Below are 21,533 nucleotides of genomic sequence, written 5' to 3' on the forward strand. Positions count from 1 at the left end.
GTTATACAGACTGACATCAGTGGAAATGGATCTCCCCACATGGATCCATGTAGCGATGATGGTGCAGGATGACAGTAAACCAGCTAGTCTCTATAACACAAACTGGACCCAATTCCTGTTTGTGATCCTGGTAGAAATGTGACATAACTTAAACAGAACATACAAGCATACAAATGTATTTTCTTAATCTTTATGTTCATAAAAGAAAGAGGAAATGTAGTAAAACATAACAGAGGGACAAATGCAAAGTCCATCCACTTCCAGTTACAAGTTGGAATTAGTACAGCTACCATGTACATGAGTCTCGGTTACAGTCTTCTACTGTTTCTGCAGTTGACGACCAGAAACCCAATCATTCTTGACTGCTAATATACATCCCCAGACACCAGCACCATGCTAAAGACTGCTAAAAGGTGACCTCTCTTGTAATAGGGACCTTGTCTGTCTCAAATGGCACCCCGATTTGTTGCACTTGTTAGACTGTCAGTAATGTAATACCTGTAGGGAGAGGGAGACAGGCTGGAGAGATAAAGACGAGGAGAAACGATGACATGAAAAGATAAAGTTTGCTTGGTTTGACATCTGCAGCGGTTGAAGGATACTGAGAAATCTACATGTCTTTACTAAGATGGAGGAATGTTTTTTTTAAAATCTGTATTTTAGTTTCAGACAATGATTCAATCTTGCAGCACATGCTCAGTGAAAAACAACAACAACTTAAGGATCAACACAGAAACTCTAAAGTTCATTCACACAATTTTTTTGCTGTTTCATGATCAAGTTGACTTCAAACATTGTTCACTTCATCACTTTCTTGGCTGAATGTGGTCAGTTCTTTCTCCTGCTATATGAGTCAATAATCTGTTCCAAGTCTCTGTTGCCACCTCTTTGGAACAGGAAGGAGAGAAAAGTGGGATGAAATCAGGACAAGCTGTAACTTGTCTCTGACGAGTAACTGTCTTTCACTTCAAAGTGCCACAGAGTTCACCTTAATAAAGTATTGATGCTGGCTTTTGATTGGTGAATAGCAGCCGATCAACTCGACGATGAGAGGGGAGTCAGAGTCAGGACTAATATTGGATTGTGTTAATACTCCCAAAGGGCTGAGCTGCTCAGGGTGAGTCCGTCTCCCTTCAGTGTGCCTCCCTGGTCTCCACGCAGGTATTTGCCATTCTTGCCACGGATGGCGAGGCGACCGTGTTCCAGGAGCTCCAGAGTGAAATCCTCAGGGACCTCACCGTCTGAGCACACCAGCCCAGCACTGTTCACATACCAGAACCGCCCATCGACACCTAAATGTTTGAGTACACAAAGGGGAGAGCAGCAGCAGGGTGTCAGTAATGCAGAGTGGACTAACAGGACTGTGATCAAGTAAAGTTTTTCATAGAGTTGGGGAGCAAAGATGAAGCTGGGATCATATAGATTTGGGTTGAGTGGGCACACCCTGACCTTTAATGTGGTACGCCCCATTGCTAAAATGCAGTGTGAAAATGTCGTAGACCGATCTGCTGCCGTCCAGTGTGTTCGAGTTCTTGTGGTGGCAGATGAATCCGTTCTCTCCTCTCAGGATCAGCATGGGTCGGTTGATCAGTTTCAAAGTGAGTTGTTCGTCCTCGCCTGATAAAAGGGTGACAGAAAAATCATGAGGACACATCAGAAGGAGGAGGTGAATTAGGGAAAAGATGATTAGAGGAGGACGAAACCTAACATTGTCTCTCACCTATGGAATCACTGACAGCCAGGAGCTGACCATTCTTCTTGGTGCAGATATATTTTCCATTGTTAGCTTTCAGTGCCACCTTGTGGCTGAGCCACTCCACTGAAAACATGGTGTTTGCTGACCTGTAGTTGGGCATCACAGGAGAGGAAATCAGACTTTCCTTGCTTATAAGTGATCATATGTTTTGTTTGTAGAATTGTAATCTGTAAAGTAACTTAACTCCAGCTGTGAGATAAATGTAGCGGAGTTAAAAGAACACTTCTGAAATGTAGAGAAGTAAACATATAAAGCAACTAAAATAAAATACTTGCAAAGTAAGTCAGTAAATTGTACCTAAGTACTGTACTTGAGTAAACGTACTTAGTTGATTTCCACCATTGTAAATATTGTGATCACATGTTGAATGCACATGCAAAACAAAAAAAGGTAAACTAAAGTACAAAAGAGTAGTTTCCCTAAAATCAGATTTGCCAAGACACGTTTCCGTGCTTGAGATCATGGACTCAAATTTGTTTATCGCTATTACCTATTATCTGTCATCTCATACATGCATGAGATGCATATAAATTTCATGACTGCATTGTATTTTAATAATGTTGCATTAGATATTTGCCATTAAGTCATAAAATTCATTTTATTTCTTTTAAAGTAATCATGACGACTATTTACAATTATATCTTGTGGGCTCAGAGGTCAAAGTTTATGTGGAGTAGTGGAGGGCTGTATGTGATTAAAGGCAACAATTAAAGGAGCTGTACGCGACATTCAGGGCATATCTGTGATTCAGAGTCTGAACTGAGATTGCTTGCACATGGCTGGCTGACCCGCTGGCTGACACTGCCACTGTGGGTTGGGACAGCATTACCAGCTGTAATTAGCTACTCGTGGGATAAACACACATAGAACGTGACTTCACTACGATATATGTTTACACAGCAAATAGTTGCTGCTATGTTAATGCTCTGAATGTCGTATAAAGCACCTTTCATTTTTTGATAGTGAGATTACAACTGTCATACTGTAATTGTGCAGAACAGCTCCTTTTGTGAACCCATTTCTGTAGCATAAAATGTGGAACTGACACCTGATGATGCTTTCACTCTAAAAGAGCATTGACTTACACTTCAGTGGCAGTGCTCTGGATGCCTCCGTGGGCCACTAGATCCCAGTAGTTTCCTTGGCTGGTGCGGAATGTACACTTCTTGGTCTCCTTGTCAATCTCCATCTGAAATGTCTCCATGTCTGTCTCATCCTCCTGATTGGCTGCAAGGCTTACTCCTGGGAGGGGCATAGCAAACACGTGCTGTCATTAATACTTAAGCATGAAAACTTGAGGACTGTATAGTGAAATCTATCCATTCACTGTGGCTTACATATTTTATTAAAGGTCACTTTCCATTTTTAGTCATTTCTTTGTTGTATTACATTGCATATGTGCAATTACTGCCAAACTTTAAGGCAGCATCAACACATGCGTTCTCAAAAACACATCTGATTGTACTGAACGGGTGTAATTTGTGCATGAAATAAACAAATTCCTCTACCTTTTCTTTCCTTTCTGGTTTCTAAGTGGCAAGTTGAAAACCAACAAAGGAATCTGGGGAAACAGCACCATAGCGGCTTGCTAATCAGGTTGTATTGTTATGTTTAGCTTGGCCCAGCATGAAAGACTTGGTAATCACATTTGATCCTGGGATGTTAGGTTATTTTTAAGCGATTCCGTCTTGAAATGCGCCCTTGATCTGACGTGCCAAGCATACACTTTCCTGAGGGGTAAATACATTTTCACTGATTGTGGTTCTGGATGCATTTATGGACAGAATATAAATGTAAATAAAATAAATGCGCTAAATGTGGCCGTGCAGGAAAATCTTCCAGACACAAGCTATTGCACACTAAATGTGTAGAATGCATGCTTCTTTTAATAATATGTGCTACACAGAGATAACAGAGATAACACTCACACGCTGCACCATTGCATTGAGACTACTTAACAACCAAACAGAAACCACACCTTTGATTGCCAAACATGTTGTAGAAACCACTCAGAAACCAATTATTTTAGCATTTCATTGCTAACACACCAAATAACATTGGTATCAAACGTGTGAGAAACAACACAGTGACGTTCTGTCTTCTCTGGTACTCATCTCTTCTCTATTTTAGATGTCCTTTTTGACACAAACAGGCCACTGTTACATTTTCAGCTGCCAGCATTATTATAAATGTTGGCAGAAAAGAAAATAATTCTTTGTCACCACCAAGAGACAGATTGCAGAGAGCTAAATACCAAATTAGATGCATCCCAATACATTTAATCCTTTAACAGTACTCATCAGTGCTCATTACCCCGGTTTTATCTCCCCTCTCTGGTCACCCTTCTCTACCTTCCTCCCTTCCCCCATCTCCCTCCCTCCGTCCTTATCCGTGACCCCCTCAAACCCCCACCTCCCACCATCACCCCACCTCCGGCCCTGCCGATCTGCCCTCTTCCCAGCAGGGCTCTGATATAATCAGCTTTCAAGTGCTACCCGTCCAATCCCTCAATCCCCTCAATAAAAGAATAAAGGAAAAACAGGAAAAGACCAGAGGATTTTATGGTCCACACTTAGCGGGATGTGCAGGTAATTACCAAACCCCTCTCGACCCTCAAGCTAACAGAGCGATGAATGATCAAACATATGGAAAGCATGTTAAAAAATGGAACTGCATTCACTGGCTATATCTTAAATGAATGAATAAATTAATAAATAAATAAATGAATGGTATGAAAGGTTTGAAGCTCAAAAATCAGTAACATGGCAATCATACCACACATTTAACTTAATCTGTCTATGCAAAACCCACAAAGAAAGGTACAGGATTTTTTTTTTTTTTTTTTTTAGCTAATCTATTAGCTTATTGATTCATCACAATTTTGAGTGACTTGACTTGTCCTGCTTGAATCTCACCACAGTAACTTGAGACATGCTTGAGACGTAAAGGTTAAGACTTGTGACTTGCACATGCATGACTTACTCTCACCTTTGCTAAACAAGTCTAAGTCTGACAGAGACTGACCATGCTGGTGGTTCAGTGAGGCTGCTTTGATCTAATGCTGACATGAGCATGCTAACACGCTTACGAATGAATTGTTATCTAAATTTTCGGACCAAACTGAATCAAAGTTGCTTCTGAATAAAAAGTCTTTTAGTCTCTCAACTTTTGGAAGTCATGCCACCTCCTTCCTTTTCTACAGCAATAGCTACAACAGCTGAAGGCCAAGCTCTCCAGGAAAGTGCATCACCAGTAAGATCTTCCGGCTTCCCATGTTGGAAATTTTTTGCCAGGAGGTCTACTTGCACGCATAGCAGCCAGGTTGAGGCAGTTAAGGTAACTATAAGGTACCCTCATTGGTTCTTACTTCTTTGTGGACTATAACTTGGGCTGTATTGTGACCATTGTCTGATTCAGAGCTCATATCGTCTGAGATAGCCTCTTCAATCTCAGGCTCCAGCTGTAGTACTTGAGATAAGTCTTGGTCTCAAGACCTATCGCTAGACCACTTTTTGAAGGTATTTAATTTTGATGGGAATGTGGATGTGTCAGATCAGCTTTAGGAGTGCTTATGGTTTGCATGTTGTACATTTCTGGTCTTGGTCTTGACTTGGTCTCCCCTCAAAGCAGTGCTGTAGTACTTGTGATTGGTCTTGGTCTCATGACCAGGGTTTAAAGATCTCAGTCTCGTCTCAGACTTGACCACAATGTTATTCAGTCTTGTCGGTGTCTCAGACAAAAAGGACTTGGAATTTTATTTCAAGACCACAACTGCGGGGATATCACTAAATTGCCTGTGGAAAAAAGGGAGCATTGAGTAAAGAAGGCTAAGTTGATTTCAGCTCCTTAATGCCATTTGAAAATGTTTGTGAAATGTGACATTTCTCATGTTAAAATTATACATACACACATATACATTATGCCAATAAAAGAAGTGAATGAAGAGAAATCCGCATTTGTTTATTGTGAATGTTTTTATGGAAATGTGGATCTTTAAGGTCAATTTGAGGAGTGCCTATGGTTTGCATGTTCTACATTTTCTCGTAGGTGTCATGCAGTGTGGGACTCGCACTGGTCTGGTCTTGGTCATGACCTGGTCTTGGTTTAGGTGGTCTTGACTGGGCTACAACACTGGGCTCCAGTTCTGCTTTTAAATAATCTGATTGATAAAAGGCCTCATCATCAGTAGCCTCAGGTACATCTTCATTCCCTGAGCTACTGTCATCACAACCCTCCAATGTCAAAGACACTGTACCTGACACCCAGACTCTGCACCATCATGCACTTAACACAAAGTACAGATAAGGCTGAGGGCAGTGTTGTTACACATGCAGGTGTTTTGTCATAAATCCAAGTATTGGACAGATTTGACCTGTTTATGGCGCTGGACCTTGAATGACAAAGATATTGTCTGTCCTGAGTGAGGTCAGCTCAGGTTTCTTCTACATTTCAAGGCGATGAGTTCTCAGGGTATCACAAATTATAAACCTGAGCTCACTATGATACACCGCATCAAGTGGTTTTACTGAGGGATGCATGCATATAAATGTCATCTCCATAATCCAGTGTAGATGCACACACATGCACCAGTTTGAGATTCTTTGGGGCGTTTTTGCTTTAATTTGATACCTGGTTATAGATACAGTCTGGAGGAGACAGGGAATGACACGCAACAAAGATGTCATGGTTACTGAGCAACTGGGATGCTTTAGTCACATCATATTCACACCCAGTAAACTAGATATCATGAGGTCTTACAACTGGTGAAATTATCATTGATCTTAAGTGCATTTGAAGCATAAATTTCTGCCCCTCTACTCCACACCTATGCCTGGGGGCCCATCACTCTCATTCTGTCTCATCCCGACTCAATGTCATGCTTTGTCTACCTATTCCATGTGTCCATTTCACACTAATTCAACCCAGAAATGATCCTCCGACAGGGCTCAGCTGGGACCTCGCAGCCGCTGTCTGATAGATGAGAGGAGAGGGGACAGAGGAAGGAGAGAAGGATGGAGGAAGAGAAAGAAACAGAGAACAGGGAAAGAAAGAGATTAGATACGCTGAAATCCAAGCCAGCAATCTGAGGATATCAATAGCTGTGTTGATGACCATCTTTGACACAGCAGTTGGTCAAGCATACGGAATAAGGTGCTGTCATCATAGCCATGATCGCTGATAAACTATGCACGGCACATTCCTAATCAGTACGATCCCTGGCGCATCTACACAAACATGCCCACAAAAAACACACATCAACAGTGCCACATTTGGATCAGACCCCAGATCCAGCTCCACTTTCTGCCGTTGTCCTACCTGCAGGCTGCAAGTGGAGCAGGCCTAACTAATCCATCAGCGATAGCTGGCTCTGACATCTATTATTAATGGTAAGCTGATGCCACTATCCCCCTGTCCCTTATTTTCCTCTTGCACCCAATCCCTCATCCTCCACAACTACATTTTCTGTTGTTTTTATATCAGTCCATTCTTTTTTCCCCAGCCTATCTGGTCCTGTGTGTGTGTGTGTGTGTGTGTGTGTGTGTGTATGTGTGTGTGTGTGTGTGTGTGTGTGTGTGTGCATGCATGGACTATGTGTGTATGTATGTATTTGTGTGCATGTGTTCACTTGTGTTAATGGAAAGTTTGTCTCTTTGGACCATCATCTCTTTTTCACTTTGAGGGCAGAGTGGACCACAGGGAGGTGATGAGAGACATGATGACAGATCTACATGACACGCTAACACACACACACACACACACACACACACACACACACGCACACTGCAGGCAACAAGGATAAAGAGCATCTCAGGGCAGAGAGAAAATAGTGCATTCCGTTGCTGTCCACCTAAAATAGTTTAATATCTAAATTCATGCTCTACCTCATAACAGCTGACCCTCTTTTATCACTAACCCATTTACTACATTTGTACTCACTTTAAAATAGAAAGCCAACACGACTCCTCTGGACTAAATGGAACACAAAACATAGATGGTAATTTATGTATAAAGACACAGGTGACATGAGGGAGGACAAAGAGCCCACCTGTCTCCGCACACACTCCTATTGTACTTAAATCCTTAGAGAGTCCTCTGCCAGTTGGATCCTCCCTTCTCTTCCCTTCATCTCCTTTAATCATCATGTTGAACCCAGAGATATATTTACACAAGCACTAAAGAATGTTGAGGTACTAGCATGGAAGAATTTATCACTTTTGTCCCACTTCAGCATTTCACCTACAATAGATTTCTCTCTTAACCAGTTTGTTTCCTTGATTTGCAGCAGCACATCAGCGCTGACTGATGTGCTGGGGGTAACCGGGTTAGATTAGTGGGTTAGAGTGGGACCCTGAGGGGCAGAAGCTTTGGCCCCAGGTGAGAGGCAGCTTGGGTTTCTGAAAGCAGACTCCCCCCCTCGCCTTCCAGGAACAGGGGCCAACTTCATCAATAATTCAACACACCTCAACTCACCACTCGCCGCAGCAGGATGGTATGGTTGTGTGTGGGCGAGTGTGTCGGAGGAAGATAAAGCTTTTGTTTGTGCAGAACAAGTGTAGGAAGAGAGAGGGGGGAAGAAAGAGAGACAGGCAGTAACAGAAAAAAATGTGAGAAAGAATTTCTGTCTGTGCATACAAGTCGTACATGAAGCTGCTCTTTATACCGTATGCGTGTTATACTGCACCACATCTTTCCTTCCCTTCAACCAATCCGTTTACAGTGCTCCCAGTCGTTTGGTTTCTGCCTGGAGCTCTCACTGCTACCCAGGAACAATGAGCAGGGAGAGATTCAGTTACAGCACCCGGGGCTGAAGTAACTCGACCCTGCAGACAAGAATCTGCAGCCTGCAGATGGGTGTCATGGCCAAGTATGCTGACAAGCAATGTTGGTGTATGCTAATCCGTCCCAAATCCAGTTTCAAATCAGACCAGCAAACCATTTCGACCATCAGCAGTTGAACACTTGTCCAAGTCCGTCTGGTGCACATTGGCTAGATGAAACATGATCGTCACAATTACAGTTGTTCTAGTTTTTACACTGATCAAAGAAATTCAACCTTGTATTCGAGAGGGGAAAAAAACAACAACAACTTTGAAGCCAATGTGGCACAGGCATAATCCATCAGTATAGTAGTCTGGTGTCGTGCCTGCATGCTGATCAAATAACGCACCCCAACCGCCCTGTCACAAGACCGAAGAGTAAATACATAATACAGTATCAACAGAGCATTACTGCACAGCATATAGGTTACAGGCAGCTGTTTCTGTAAGCCCAAGGGGCAAAAGCGTAGAGTGTTAACACCATTACCCAACAAAGCCAGGAGGAACATTTGAGAAGGAATGAAAGGGGATTTTTGAAAAGATCATTTATAATAGATTATTTGGTAAAACTTTCTATTATATGCGCAGCATTTTATGACGAGGTATCCACCATTACAGGAATACAACACTTTCTCTGCCAGCATTAAAATCCAGTCATGTAAAACTATGTGCAAATTGTTGAGAAATCTATTTCGGTAGTAATTCCCAACATGGGTGCACAATAAATCTGTTATCTGAGCAAACCACTCGCCAGTGCAAGACTTAATACCGACAGTAGACTAAGCTAAATCAATTGCAGCCCTAAAACAAATGACGTATCTGTCTCAGGTCTCTCAGATGAGGCTGATAGTCTCCTGTATCAGCCTCATCTATCTTGTTTTCTTGGAAAGATGCAGCTATCTAATGTGATGCTGGTGCATGGTGATTGCAGACTACATTACCCATAATTACCATGCATCCCTTATCAGTTGTCAATCATTAGAGTGGCCTGTACCCTTAACCAGCATGCCCACAAGTCAATGTACTTCCTGTGAATTGTAAGCTCAGTTTTCCGGGGGGTGTATCAGTGCTCAATATGTACTGTATAGTAGTAGTAACTGTAGTAGTTGTAGTATTTGTTGCCCCTCTGCTTTATTATGTATGTGTGTAGGTCAGTGTGTGTCAGCAAAAGGCTCATGTGACCACACTCAGTGGCACATAAGGTCAGCCTTCAGCCATTTAATTAGGCACGTGGGATCCTGGACTTTAAGGAACCCAGGAAGCTGCAAGAGCTGCAGCTTGTGCATGCATGCAAGGTTTCAGGGCAAAATCTCCTGCTGATGTTATCCTTACCTTGTCTTATGGAGACATATCGCCCATTGGCGGCCATCAGAACCACCTGTGGGTGGCTCTCTTCTAGGTCAAACAGTTCATCTTTGCCTGGCTTGGAGCACCGTCCAGACCTCAGGGTGCCTGTAGGCCCCATGGGAGACAAATACTTCCCCTCACAGTCTTTAAAGGCAAGCTTTCCACACTTCAGCTCCAGCGTGTAGGCTGTGGCCCTCCCACTCTGCGTCAAGAGCTTCCCCTCATTGCTGAGGAAGCGGCTGTCGCAGGTCTTAAGGCAGTACTTCCCATCCAGGTAGACAAGGGTCAGGAGCGCTGCCACACCCCAGGGAATGTTCATATCCACAGCAATTTCCCCATCCTCCATGGAGAGGTGGGCGTAACGCTTGCGGGCCACAGACAGCAGGTTGGCCTGCGGATGTAGCGCCAGGTGCACTGCCCACAGCTCAGCATCTGTGATCAGCTGGGCAAAGCAGGACAGGTAGTCCCGAGAGCCCCCGAAGAAGCGGAGATGTTGCTCGGACTGCAGGGCCCAGCGACCATCTGATTGAGCCACGATGAGGAAGCGGCAGTCTGAATTTTGCCCATCCGCCTCGCAGGTGACTTTGCCGTCCTTGTCAGAGGCCAGGTAGCGTCCCAGGTGGCTGCGCAAGTAGACCACCTGGGTGTCCTGAGAGTCCTGCTCTAGAGTCCATATCTGCTTCTTCTTCATGCTGGGTGCTGATGCATTCACCTGAGACAAGGAAATGTTCCAACACAGAGCATGAAGGCTTTTCATCCTTAGTCTTTGGTTCTATATACAACAAACCTGACAAGTTCATACCATACAGTGTGCAGCCCTGTACAGACACCAAAAAAGTTACCAATATGCAGGCTGTTCTCATGCACTGTTCGAAAAGCAGTGAGTGCACCACAATTTGAAGATAACCTACGTTATCATGAGGCAGTAATTTGTGTAAAACCCATATAATCGGGATGGTTGCAATCTGACAGTAGGACTGAGTGTTGGTACTTGATACCTTTAAGGTATCGAACAAAATAACCCAATATTGAAACTACTCCAGTCAAATGATACTTGCATTCAATCCTATTCCAAGATCTAGAAAAAAATTACTATATGTATGGTTTTGTTCACAACCAATCACCACAAGCATTCTTCTATTTAATGCGAAATGCGATTGGCCCACTACTCTACCAGCTACAACCCACACAGTCTGTAGTGCGGTTAAGTTGAAACGAAGTTGGGAGTTCAACCAGAAAATTAAGTATTGTACTGGTATCGGTATCACTTTAAGGGTACAAGAATTGGTATTTGAATTTTAATTTTCTAGATGACACCCAGCCGTAGAGAGGAGTAAAGAAGGAAGTAGTATGGAGACCGAAAGTCTGCGTAAGGTGTTCGAGTGGGGTGGTGGATGGATCAAACAACAGAGGACTTTCCCTCAGGAAACCAGCTTTCGGAACTGAAACCAAGTGAACTTTTTTTTTTTTGTTATTTTAAGGTTCTTTGTCACTGTGTTTCTTTTCATAAACCTAATGTATGTTACTGTACTTTAGTAAGTAACTTTACGTTAAGTTTCTAACATCATTTGTGGAGCTCTAATTTGTTACTTATATGAATGGTTGTATGAGAATACCTTGCAGTTTGTTATAGTTCTGCTTTTAGAATTTGCATGACATGTTTGTACCTTAAAGCCAAAGGCCTCAGCAGTGAGGTAGCGACCCTCATGGTTGATAAGACCAAACTGCAACTTCAAGGGACGGTTCCCGTTAGCAGGCATCTTTACCTGTGGATTCAGGGATGTAGGAGAAAGAAGGAGAACAAGGGGTGAGACAAGCTAGGGATGGAGGAAAGAGCAGGAAAGGAGTATGAGAGCAGGCAAATAGACCTGACATGGGATGAAGGATTGAGGGTTATGCATAAAAAGGGAGGGGATAAAAGGTTTTTAAAAGAGGTGAGGAATAAGGAGGGGGATGAAGTCATGGAGAATGATGAAATGAGAAAGTCTTAAAGACAGGAAATCAATTCATTAAGGTACAGTATATAAAGCACTCCCAAGACCACAAATTCCTTCCCCCGCCCATGGCTTCATTATACATTTTTCCAGCTACAGCCTCCTAATTTACTTACTGTGGTTTTGTGGCTTCCCCTCTGCAGTTTCTGCGGCTCTAATTCCAGCTCCCAGATTTAAGAGGCTTCTTTCGCCAAGCGTCCTCTTGTAATTCTTTCTCTCTTCTCTCCTCCTCTTGCTGGCTCTCACGTTCTGTTGATCGGGTCTCCCAGCTCCCCTCCGCCACCGCTGCCTCTCCTCACCCTAATCAGGCAGCAAAGACTTGAGTCAGCATTGATCTCTCTTTAGTTCGGAGTCCAGCGTCAACCTCTCTTTCTCTGTAGACTAATTTTGCTCTCGACTGCTTATCTCCACTTCTGCAGCCGAACCCTCTCTCTTGTTGAGCAGTGCTCTCTTGTCCAGCCTTACTCCCGCTCTTGCTTGACTTGTTATTCACCCTGAAGGCTCAATCACCTGGTCCCTTCTGACTAGTCTTCCCTTGGGTTTTGTTTCCGTCCCTCTTTTGCCTACTATCTTCGGATCACAACGAATACACCAACTTTCTTCTTCACCTTCCTTTAAGTCCGCGTTCCTGGTTTAGTCAGACCAAAGTTTGATCAGTGAAGAAGAACATCCTCAGCAGTCCTGCAAATTTTATGGTGGTGCATTGAGGGACTCCTTCACTCTTCCCCTAAACATAAGCCGTCCATCACAGCTGAACTCAGCAACAAAGGGTGCTCGCCTCTGTAGTCTTAAGCCTCCCTCTGTCGCTTTTTCCTCCCATCCTCTCCTTCTCTCTCTCTGCCTTTCTCTAACCTGCCATGTGTATAATCCTGCCTTTCTCTGTGCTTTATTCTGAGCCCTGCACTTCGCCTCTTTCTGTGACACATAAAGACAGGTAAGTAGAAACAATGCACACACACACACATGCACACAGGGCGCCGGGTAACCAGAGCACTCCCTGTGCCTTGGGGTAGTTGCCTGAGTGCAGCTCCCCTTACTTGCCTATGCTGGGGGTTTAGTTACACACCTTCTCTGATTGCAAGCTCTCTGGGTCAGTCCTAATGGGAAATGTGTCTGAGAGGCTGAGGGAGTCGCACTTCACATCCGAATTTGGGAGACAAGCAATGGGAAAGGAGATGGCGGCTGTTGTAAAGGAAACAATAATCAGCTAATCAACATATGGGGGTTTGAATGACTGTGTGTGTGCAGCAAGTGCGTCTGCAAGTGTGTGTGTGTGTGTGTGTGTGTCAGTGTGTGAGTAATCAACCTTGCCAATCAGCCTATTATAAGTCTTCTTTGCAGAGTAAACAGACGTGTCTGTTCCTGAGTCCATCTAATCCTCAACCCAATCATCCCAACCTGGCTAATCTACCGGCACGACCCCTCCCCACTCCTCACACACACACACACACACACACACACACACACACACACACACACACACACTCCCCCCTCTGCTTGTCAGTGGCCATAAACATACACATAGACTCACTGACCCACAGCAACATGCGTGTCATCACCACACACAAACACACACACACAAAGGTCAGAGGAGGGTCCCAGGGTTCACAGTAAACACCACCCACCCAAAGATTTACTCCTCCTGACCCAGACTTGAACTGCTGTGCTTTACGCAAAATGTGATAAACAGTGTGTGTCACATTCACACACGCACACAAACACATATACTGAAGGACATTAGCGCTGTAACCGAGTGTGTGAACACTAAACAGACAGACATGCCACCTTTTTGAGATGCTGACATGAGATCAGCTTCTTAAACATTGCTTCTTTGCTTTATTTCTGCTACTTTCACCCCTGCAGTATGCTCTGGCAAATACTTTGCATAAACGATAAGAAGACAGAAACAGACCACTGGCTCTGGAAGAGAAATCTTATTACAAAATAACTGATACAAGAGTCTTAAAATCATGAAAATGTTCATTTTACCCTTACAATCTTTAAATAAGAACCTTATAAACACTTCAAAATCTCAGAGAACCATCCCTAGGATCAGACATGGATCCAAAACTGTGGCTGTGGTCTCATTTTACTAATTGCTGTAATGCAGTAGGCACTAGCATGGGTGGATAAATGAATGAGCCTTCGAGGCACAGGCCCTGGGGCCAAAACCTGCAAAACGACCATCACGTTAACACATGCCGACCAGGAGGAGACATGAAATGACCACAAAGAGACACAAAACGACTGAAAAGAGATGCAAAAATGCAAAGACACTCATGATGACTATGAAAGGGGCGACAGTCAAAAAGAGGCACACAATGACTACAAAGATACGCAAAAAATACTACAAAAAAGGGGCAAAAAAAGAGACAAAAGTACCCAGAAGGGACACAAAACCACAGAGAGATACATAATATGACTGCGAGAGATGCAAAATGACAACAAATAAGGCTTAACAACTATAAGGTCTGTGTGTCTAGCTGCTATTTAGCAAAGGTGCTACCTCTTTGCATGTCTGTGCCCAGGGGCCCATTGTCTCATAATCTGCCCATGGGCACTGGGTAATTTAGTTTCTACTTACTTGTCTGTTATTAATTATAACAATTCATAAATTATGTTTGTTATGTGAGAGTTTCAAAGGTCTATAAGTCATGATGAAACCTAAGCTGATGCTGTCGCGTGTATGTGTATCATATAATATATGAATATTACTGATGTGAGATAAATAAAGGACAAACTACCTGCCAGTGATAGATAGTAGCAATAGAAGTGCACGGACTCTTTACTACATACTGTAAATTGGACTCACTTAATGCTGATGAACTACACAAAGCTCTATATCTTAAATTTCAGAGGGCGTCACTGCTCTGCAGACAGGAGGTCTGGCATAGTCCAATGTAAACCCCGCAAACTCATCTTGGTTTTATTTCAGCGTACAATTCAATTGATTTGAAACACGCCCGTCAAACTAAGACATTAAAGTGCAAATAGTCAAGTTTTTTGCTTTAACTTATGATTATGAAGTAAATGTTGACAGCACAATGCCAATGCTGTCCATGCTGTTTAGACTGGTTTCCTTTAAGCCTCACTTTCACTTTGCAATTCTTTCTGCCACCGAGAACGATCTCCCTGGAAAATAAAGGCTCGATTTACGGCACAAAGGAAGTGTGTCAACCACTGTGCAACCAAAATAGGAAGAGGATAAAGCTTTGGTTTTCCCCAGTAGCTATCAGTATCTATCCCCAGTTACCAAAGAGTATCAGTGTAAGTTCTCTGCAGTTATTACCAGTAGCAGAGATGGCAGATGGTGAAACAAAAGCCAGTGTGTCCTGTGTTTTTGGTAGTTGCTAAGCTCTGAGGAAAACAGGAAGCGAGCTTGTTTTCTTTGTGACAATGGTTGCAACAATAATACCACTTGGAAGTGGGAGGAAAAGTTGTCTGTTTCCACTTTAAAGGGACATTTAATGGCAAAAGCATTACCTAAATGTATACTATATATAGCCCATCAAGACTTTGAAAAACTTTCTAGTCCACCTGTGTGTTCATAAACACACCTAATGATGTGGATAAACCACTTCACTACAGTCGTTCACTCTGCTTCTCTACTTGGTCGAGCCATCTGATCTCCTGTTGGTAAGAGGAGCTGCATCCCGCATGTGTGCGTATGTGTGTGTGCAACACTTTATCTTTAAAATAAATGGATTGGAAAATCCTGAAATCCTAATCAGGAAAAATTGGAGTTCTCTCTCTCATATAAACCACAAACACACACACACACACACACACACACACACACACACACACACACGCATGCATACTTGCACACACACAGAAAACACACTGCAGAGAGTGGAAGAAAAAAGGAGGCAGGAGGAGCAGACAGACACAAATCAAAAAAGTCATATACTGTTATTGTTATCAGTGCTATTATTTTCATTACTATCACTATTATCACTATTACTGTACTTCCTCCTCATATGTGTCCTATCCCACGCATCATTAGCTCGCTCCCTGTGGCCCCCGGGGGGCTGCGTCATCGTCTGCTGTTGTGCCGGCACTCCTGATGCCGTCGGCACGGTGACGCCTGTCGATAGCCAACCAGATGTTTTTTTTCCCCCCTCAACTCCTTATTCTGGGACGGCGGCTGTGCAAGGTTCACCGTGGCAACCGTGGAATGGTGCTTTAGAAGCCATTACAGCGGTCCTCTGATGACACTCAAATAGCTATCATTACACCTCCTCCAAGGAGACACAGAGGGAGGAGGAGGGGGGGGAGGGAGGTGCAAAGGGAAGGGAAGGGAGAGATGAGGCAAGGGAAGGATGGATGGGTGAAGGCGAGGAGGAGAGGAAAAGGGGTGGTGGTGGTGGTGGTGGAGGAGAAGATGAAGAGCAAGGAGAAGGAGGTGAAAGAGAGGAGAGGAAGGGGAAACAGCTGGAAGGTGACCGGTGGGCGATGGGTTAAGGGTGTAGGGAGACGGAGGGAGAATCGGCAAATTACACAGGCAGACAGGGATGGGAAACCACGTTAAAGATATAGAAGGTGCATGGAAGAAGGGATGAGAGGGGAAGGGAGTGACTGAGGAAGAGAATGGGGAATTCAAAATGACCGTTCTGAGTTAACAGCCTCCAGCCTTTTTCTACCCTATTAAGTTCTATTCTGCCATTACTTGGGACTGCGGGGGGCTGCCTCGTACCCCACAGTGCCCCTCTGCTCCTACAGACGCCCCCTCCCTGCACACACACATCCACAAATACACACTTGCTTCCACACTCTTCCTCAGTTTCCTCCTCTAGTCATCCTTTTACCCCCTTTTTTTCCACTTTCAGTCCCTCTCCCCCTCCTCACTCTCTCGTTTTCACTTCAATTCCAGAGGTTGTGAACTGAATGAAAGAGAGATCACCTGGATCAATGTTTGAGTCCACCGCTTGTCCTTGTTGTTGCTGTTGCAAAAAGCACGCCAAAACAAGCTGTAAGGTTTTTTTTTCTTTGTTCACTTTTCTTCCTCTCTTCCCTGACACATTATGAACCTGTTTCAGTTAAAATCTACTTGTATCAGGACCTGAGACATGGCAACCTGTTACCCAGTTACACACGACTATGTGAGGGCCGAGTTAGGCTAGAAAGGAACAGGTTTGTTTGGCAACCATGTTGGAAATCAAAGGGAAAAGGAAAAGAAAGGGAGAAAAGCCACATTTTGTAGCATGTTCTGAGTACTTTAGGCTGCTTTGTCATATTTGAGGTGTAAATGTACCTGCATTAGGGTACAAAAGAGTGAAAAGATTAAAAGAAAAGTTGTTTGCATATAAACTCAAATCCAACTGAGAACAACTGAAGAACGGCTTTTACTTGTTTACCCAGAAGCCGTCGCATGTTTTTCCATAAGAATACATTACGTTTGTAAGAAAAATAATAGAAAAGACATGTAGTTTCTTTTCTTGCAGTCATGTTTTGTTTTTTTTGACATGCACAGTGCCGGACCTAGCACGCTGCGTGCCCTAGGCAAGCTACAGCTGACACACACCCCCCAACTGAAAAAAGGTTTTATTAGGCTGTTCTCATGCACTTGTTTGTATGCTTTCCTACAAAAAGTAATGCACAAAAATTTGTTCGCATCCCACGAAATGATGACCCAGTAGGAAGGCTGTGATCATGTGACGAATGCAATGATGGGAGTAAAGAAGGAAGTGGTCCCCAGGCAGACTGGGGTGGTGGATGGGTCACAAAACACAGGACTTTCCCCCACGACTTTCCCCCTAGGAGACCGGTGTTAAGAACCGTGTAAACTTTGAAAGAACTTTGAGTCAGTTTAAATTACACTCTAATCATGTTTCTTTTCCTAAACCTAACCACAGTAACTTTTAACTTTATGTTAAGGACATAACATTATTCATGGGGCGCTAATTTGTTGCACAAACATTGCATGAGGAAACGTAGATGCAATATGCGCACGTTTCTTTCTTTTGTTTAATCCTCTGTCATTTTTTTGTTCCACTCCATCATACCCGTCAATGCTTTACTGATGTCATTCTGATTGTGGGTGATGATCACACACATTAAGGTGAACTGCGCTGCCAGGAATATATGCAGTACCCTACTACAGACCAATCATTAGCATCAGATTCTTGCATCATTTTCTCTAGTATGGGTGGCATCATGGACGGCTGCCTGTGTCGCCTATAGGAAGATCTGCCACTGAACATGCATTTGGGTGAGAACAAGTAAAAATAAGTCTGAGGATGCAGCCAGCTACTAAAGCCTCATCGACTAAGTGTGATTGTTATGAAAAATGTGAAGAAGTGAAAAATGGAGGACATCTTTTAATGCAAATGAGCCAAACACACACCTTCCAACCTGTGTCCAACATGAATGATGGAAAAAGATGTTCGTATCAACTTTTTCTTACCACCTCTTCCTCTTCTCCTCATCAACACACTTCCATTTTGTTGTTCCTCCTTGTCTTTGTCCTACGTCTCTTCTCCTTATACACTGGAGAACAAGAGAAAAGAGAAACTTGACCCAAACACAGCAGTTTGCCTCAAAGTCATGAAAAGCAACAACAGATGCCTGCAGAACAAACCAGGAGGTTAAATGTGTTAAACGTTAAGTGCACTTTTGTAGATTGTGCCATTTGATAAATATTTCTACCTTCAATCTAGACTCAAGTAAACGTTGCTATTGTATTAAGAGCTGCAGTAAAAAAAACAAACAGACGTTTTAATTGCTGTTACCTACTTCTTAAGGCAAAGAAAATTGCATCCTCACACACCTTGACCTGACATGCTCACAGCTGTAATTCCCAAAGCCACCACTGAGAGGCGGTGTCAGCCTTCTCCTTCGGTTCCTTTATGAGGACCTTGCCTATATATTTTTTGGAGGTTAAAAAAAGAGAGAGAAGATTGATGATTGGTTTGTCAGTGTTGGTGCCTGTGTGACTGCATAGCGTAGGAGGGAATGACTTTAGTGCTATTTAAAATGGCTGCTTTTAATGTCTCCGGCTTTTGGGGGGGGGGGGGGACTTTGCAGAAACTGAAAGGCGTCAACAACACGTGCAGCGTTATCAACTGTAAAACATCAGTGCAATTAAAACAAGAGAGGAGGAGGGGGAGCGTTTCCCCCCCTCCCATGTTTCAATCATTTCCAGTCACTGTACCTGAGTCTGTTTCTCTGCCATGTAAAGCAGGCTGTACACGGCATAACAGGAGCAGGTTTGACCCACAATTTTAGAGCCTGGATGTGTGAATGTGGGTTATACCTCACTGCTAAGCATGCATTTCTCATGTGCTTTTAATCCCATTGGTTTTCTTGCATGCTGATTTGATTATGATCAGGGCAACGCGCACGCTTGAAAAGGCTGCAGCACTGCTCTGGTCGCCCCATGTGCTCCACTATAGTTCAGTATATTACCCTCGCTTTTCTTTAAATGTGTCTGAAACGAGGCTTTGAAACAGTCCGGATTAACTGATGTATCGCGTTTCTAAAAACAAACCGCCTCTGAATCATTCATTAATTCACATTTGGCTATTACAGTGCGGGTTCGTGTTTTATGGGCAGAGCAGCTCCTTCCTGTGTGGTAGGAAAGAGTTAATAACAACGGGCTAAACGTGATGAGTGAGGGGACTCTGTGAAAAGCAGCGGGCCAATCCGCGTCAAGATTAACACCTTGCGCGGCCGTGATTGGCTCAAAGCCTGGTCGTTGTTGTTTGGGGCTCAAAACCCACGTGGGGGCACGAACCCTCATTTGCGCTGTCATTGGCTGAGACCCCACACTCAAGACCCGCCCACAGAGGGGCTCACTGCGTTATTGGCCCAGCTTCCGCCTTTGACTCCTCCCCCTCCCTCACCGACTCCCCTCCGCCCCCCCCCCCCCCGCCTTGTTTTTCCGTCCGAGAGGAAAGGAAATATCCCTCTCGCGAGCTCCATGGGCTCGCGCGGGCAGCCGCGCCGCCGCCGCCGCCGCAGTCGTTTCACATCTATCAGGAGGCGCGCGAACTCACATCTGACATTTCGCACCGATCCTCTTACCGGCCCGAAAATACGAAAAAACACGATTACCAGATATGATATTTAACTCAGCGTCAGCGCGCGAGGAGTTTCCCGTCCTGTCGTTTTATCGCCGGTTTCACCGAGACGTCTCTCTGTTTCTTCATTTTCTCTTCATAAAGCAGCCAGCAGCTTCGCTCTGCCGCTATACCGGACACACACACACACACACACACACACACACACACACACACACACATACTTGTCCATGTTCATATGTGCAGTTTTGCAGTGACAGGACCATTAACCTTTAATGAATTAATTATATTACTAAAGATTAACAGGCAAGGGAGCTTAATCAAATTTGGTGGGTGAGAGTATAGCCTCTGGCCTCTATCTATCTATCTATATCTATCTATCTATCTATCTATCTATCTATCTATCTATCTATCTATCTATCCCAACAGTTAGGCTGTATCAGTCTGCACCACTAGAATGTATGGATATCCTATTAAATGACTTATTAATTTGTTACTGCAAAACACTAAATGTACAGTTGCAGTTTAGATAAAGTGCTTCATTTAAGCCTCTGATGCTTTTTGTGGACAGTATTCTATAAGACTGAGATGAAACACTGAACAACATATTCTCATCTCAACTTGTCAAATATTGCCGCTTTGTTAGTGGACTTTCATGTGTAATTGTGACATGCTAGATACCCTCCTGAGTCTGTTATTGACGTTCCGGGACAGCGTGTCAATTTACGCTTTACATGCAGTGTGTCTTTTCAAAATACACTTCTGTTTTCCCAGGAAATGTATAGTTTCTGCTCCTTAGATGCATATGCAGTCTTTTTAAGAATTAATGTGCAACGTCAGTAAAACACCTCGTATTTATGTTTACTTTCTTGTGCAACAAAAGCACGAGTTTCCAGCTCCTTATGTTATGCGGACATCCATTGACATAGCACCGGTATTTGACGACTTTGGTTGGTGGCTGCTGTGTCAATAATTGCTGCTGCCCAGTGTTATACCACTGCGAAAGGTACCTTTGTGCTTTGGTATCCAACACCCAGATCACTGACAAAGTGGCAGCATATGACAAGTTTTTTTTTTTTTGTTTTTTTTTGTTTACATGTAAATTGATTTCTGAGAAACACTAAATATGCCGTTATGGTTTAGATAAAGTGTTTAATTTAACCCTCTAACCTCATTTTTTAGTTAGACAGTGTTCTATATGGGACTGATATAACCCGTTGTAACAATATTGTATCGTGGTCAAAGCTAATCTAAACTCATCTCAATCATTAAACTTGAAGAAATGCAGCCACATGGGCTGTAAAAACAAGCTGCATGTACAGTAAGTGGTAAGAAAACTATATTTTCAGTTGCAACACTCCTTGCTTGATTCTGTTCATATTTTATCATGATTTTATCCATTAGACCAACTTGATGTTGCTGAACAAACTTACATTTCTAGTAAATTGTTTACCTTCTTCCCTCCACAGATGAGAGGCTGTCTGGGAGCTGAACATGTTCAGATAAGTACAATGAGGGCATGTTTTTTGTGTGTAAAAAGTAAGGCACCCAGGCTGTGTAAAAGGCTCAGGAACAACTAAACTTGTTGAATTAGGAG

The 21,533-nt window shown here is 43.5% G+C and overlaps 1 protein-coding gene across 2 annotated transcripts; it reads right to left on the minus strand.

The window, feature by feature from the left end:
• Positions 1-276: 276 nt before the first annotated feature.
• fscn2b (fascin actin-bundling protein 2b, retinal) lies at positions 277-19,309 on the minus strand. 2 transcript variants are annotated; one of them, XM_049563217.1, is made up of 10 exons: positions 19,069-19,309; positions 18,685-18,776; positions 18,322-18,404; positions 12,032-12,215; positions 11,589-11,687; positions 9,907-10,633; positions 2,842-2,998; positions 1,721-1,842; positions 1,450-1,617; positions 277-1,292 (listed from the first exon to the last, which is right to left on the minus strand). In XM_049563217.1, the coding sequence occupies exons 5-10, from the start codon at positions 11,679-11,681 to the stop codon at positions 1,087-1,089; spliced, it is 1,473 nt and encodes a 490-aa protein (XP_049419174.1). In that variant the 5' UTR covers positions 11,682-11,687; positions 12,032-12,215; positions 18,322-18,404; positions 18,685-18,776; positions 19,069-19,309; the 3' UTR covers positions 277-1,086. The 2 variants fall into 2 exon arrangements, with proteins under 2 accessions (XP_049419174.1, XP_049419176.1); XM_049563219.1 differs by lacking the exons at positions 18,322-18,404; positions 18,685-18,776; positions 19,069-19,309 and having other exon boundaries at positions 12,032-12,310.
• Between the last annotated feature and the right edge of the window lie 2,224 nt (positions 19,310-21,533).

This window comes from Epinephelus fuscoguttatus, linkage group LG20, assembly GCF_011397635.1.
Source record: "Epinephelus fuscoguttatus linkage group LG20, E.fuscoguttatus.final_Chr_v1".
Lineage (NCBI taxonomy): Eukaryota > Metazoa > Chordata > Actinopteri > Perciformes > Serranidae > Epinephelus > Epinephelus fuscoguttatus.

Coding starts and splice junctions, on each gene's coding strand:
- fscn2b (XM_049563217.1), bottom strand. CDS start 11,681: ATGCCTGCTAACGGGAACCGTCCCTTGAAGTTGCAGTTTGGTCTTATC. Junction 10,634..11,588: donor CTGAGGCCTTTGGCTTTAAG/GTACAAACATGT, acceptor TCCTTGTCTCAG/GTGAATGCATCAGCACCCAG. Junction 1,843..2,841: donor CAGAGCACTGCCACTGAAGT/GTAAGTCAATGC, acceptor GCCCAACTACAG/GTCAGCAAACACCATGTTTT.